This window comes from Egretta garzetta, unplaced genomic scaffold (assembly GCF_000687185.1).
Source record: "Egretta garzetta isolate BGI_Z169 unplaced genomic scaffold, ASM68718v1 scaffold337, whole genome shotgun sequence".
NCBI classification, from domain to species: Eukaryota; Metazoa; Chordata; class Aves; order Pelecaniformes; family Ardeidae; genus Egretta; species Egretta garzetta.
This window is the reverse complement of record NW_009260181.1, coordinates 50,408-51,726: the sequence shown is the minus strand read 5'-3', so window position 1 is coordinate 51,726 and position 1,319 is coordinate 50,408. Positions and strand designations below refer to the sequence as shown.

General features: G+C 59.1%; 1 protein-coding gene across 1 annotated transcript in view; it reads right to left on the bottom strand.

Moving 5' to 3' along the window:
* RAP1GAP2 (RAP1 GTPase activating protein 2) overlaps positions 1-1,319 on the bottom strand; it is a gene marked incomplete at its 5' end in the record, with an annotated part of 17,052 nt that overhangs the window by 588 nt on the left and 15,145 nt on the right. Inside the window, 2 exons of the mRNA XM_035897244.1 lie at positions 526-564; positions 756-832. Of these exons, the coding sequence (XP_035753137.1) occupies positions 556-564; positions 756-832 (86 nt within the window). The remainder of the gene's footprint in view (positions 1-525; positions 565-755; positions 833-1,319) is intronic.

Genomic DNA, 1,319 nt, shown 5'->3' with positions numbered 1-1,319 from the left:
ACGGAGAGCCTGCCGGCACCGAGCGCCCCGGCCAGCCACGCTGCGCTGCCTTCGCCTCCGCTCCTACAATTCACCTCGTAAACTGCGGCCATCTGGGTTCTAGGAGGGGTAGGGACACGGGCTCTGCTCTTCCACCGCCAGGGCACAGAGCAAAGCACAGCAAACTTCACCCTCCCCGCGGAGAGGGGCGCGAGCCTTTCCCAAAGCGGCTCACTGGGAAAAACCAAAACCTGTGGGGCTACGGCACATCGCCCCCGAGAGCGGGCGGCAGAAGCGCGGGGCAGCGCTCCAGAGGGACCACGTGAAGCTGCACGGGCACGGCCAGCGCCGGCCTCGCTGCCCATAACCTCTACGGTTTCTCTCCCTCAGCCCTGCCCTCACCTTGCAAAGGCGTTTTGGAAGCTTTAAGCCCCCGTACGGGTCGCCTATTTGCTAATGAAGGGCGCAAGGAGCCAGCGATAGCCACGCACGCTTGACGACGCGGAGGCGAGCGGCCGTGCGCCATGCCGCGCTGCGCGCGCTCACCTTTCACAGGCCGGTGGGTGTCTCCTCCTGCTAGTGGCTCTGCAGGGGAAACAGAATATGGGGTGGGTGGCAAACGACGGGGCAAGAAGTCACAAACCCCCTTCCCCTCCCTCGCTGCCCCTGTGGGCTCTGCCTCCGGCCCCACAGCCCCAGGCCCCCCACGCCCCCAGCCGGGCAGGGCAGGATGCGGCCACACAGCATCCTGCCCGGCGGGGGGCACCGGCACCTACCGTGCTGGAGCTGCCCTGGCTGAGCTTGTCGAAGCGAAACTTCAGGTTTGACCTGGGAGAGTTTCTGTTCTTTAGATCTGCTGGAGGGAGCGGGAAAGCAAAGAAGAAAAATAATAATCTGTGAACAAAAATATTTGCTGAAGCGGCTGCAATAGGCTGCCACCAGCACTATCAATATTTAGTCTATCTTGGCTGAATGTTTGGCAAAATGTGTATATTAAGTGTTTTTGATGGAACAAATTGAGGCTTAATTACATTTCACAGTCTTTCTACTGGAAATGCCACTGAAAAGGCTACAAGGAACGACTGATCCGTATAATGTATGGGTGGATTTCCACGTTCTTGGCAGGAAAAATACAAAATAAACGCTAGAAACAGTAAAAGGGGCTGGATTAACAGTTCAGCAAATCACTAGTGCCATAAGGAGGAGGACCTGTGGGGTGCTGAGGCCCAAAGCGCCAGCCAGCCCGCACTCCGCAGCCCAGCCTTCCCCCGCGTCGCTCCCAGTTACGGAGCGGTTTGGATTGGTGCCTCCCCGGCCGTTTCGCAAACAGCTCCCGCGCT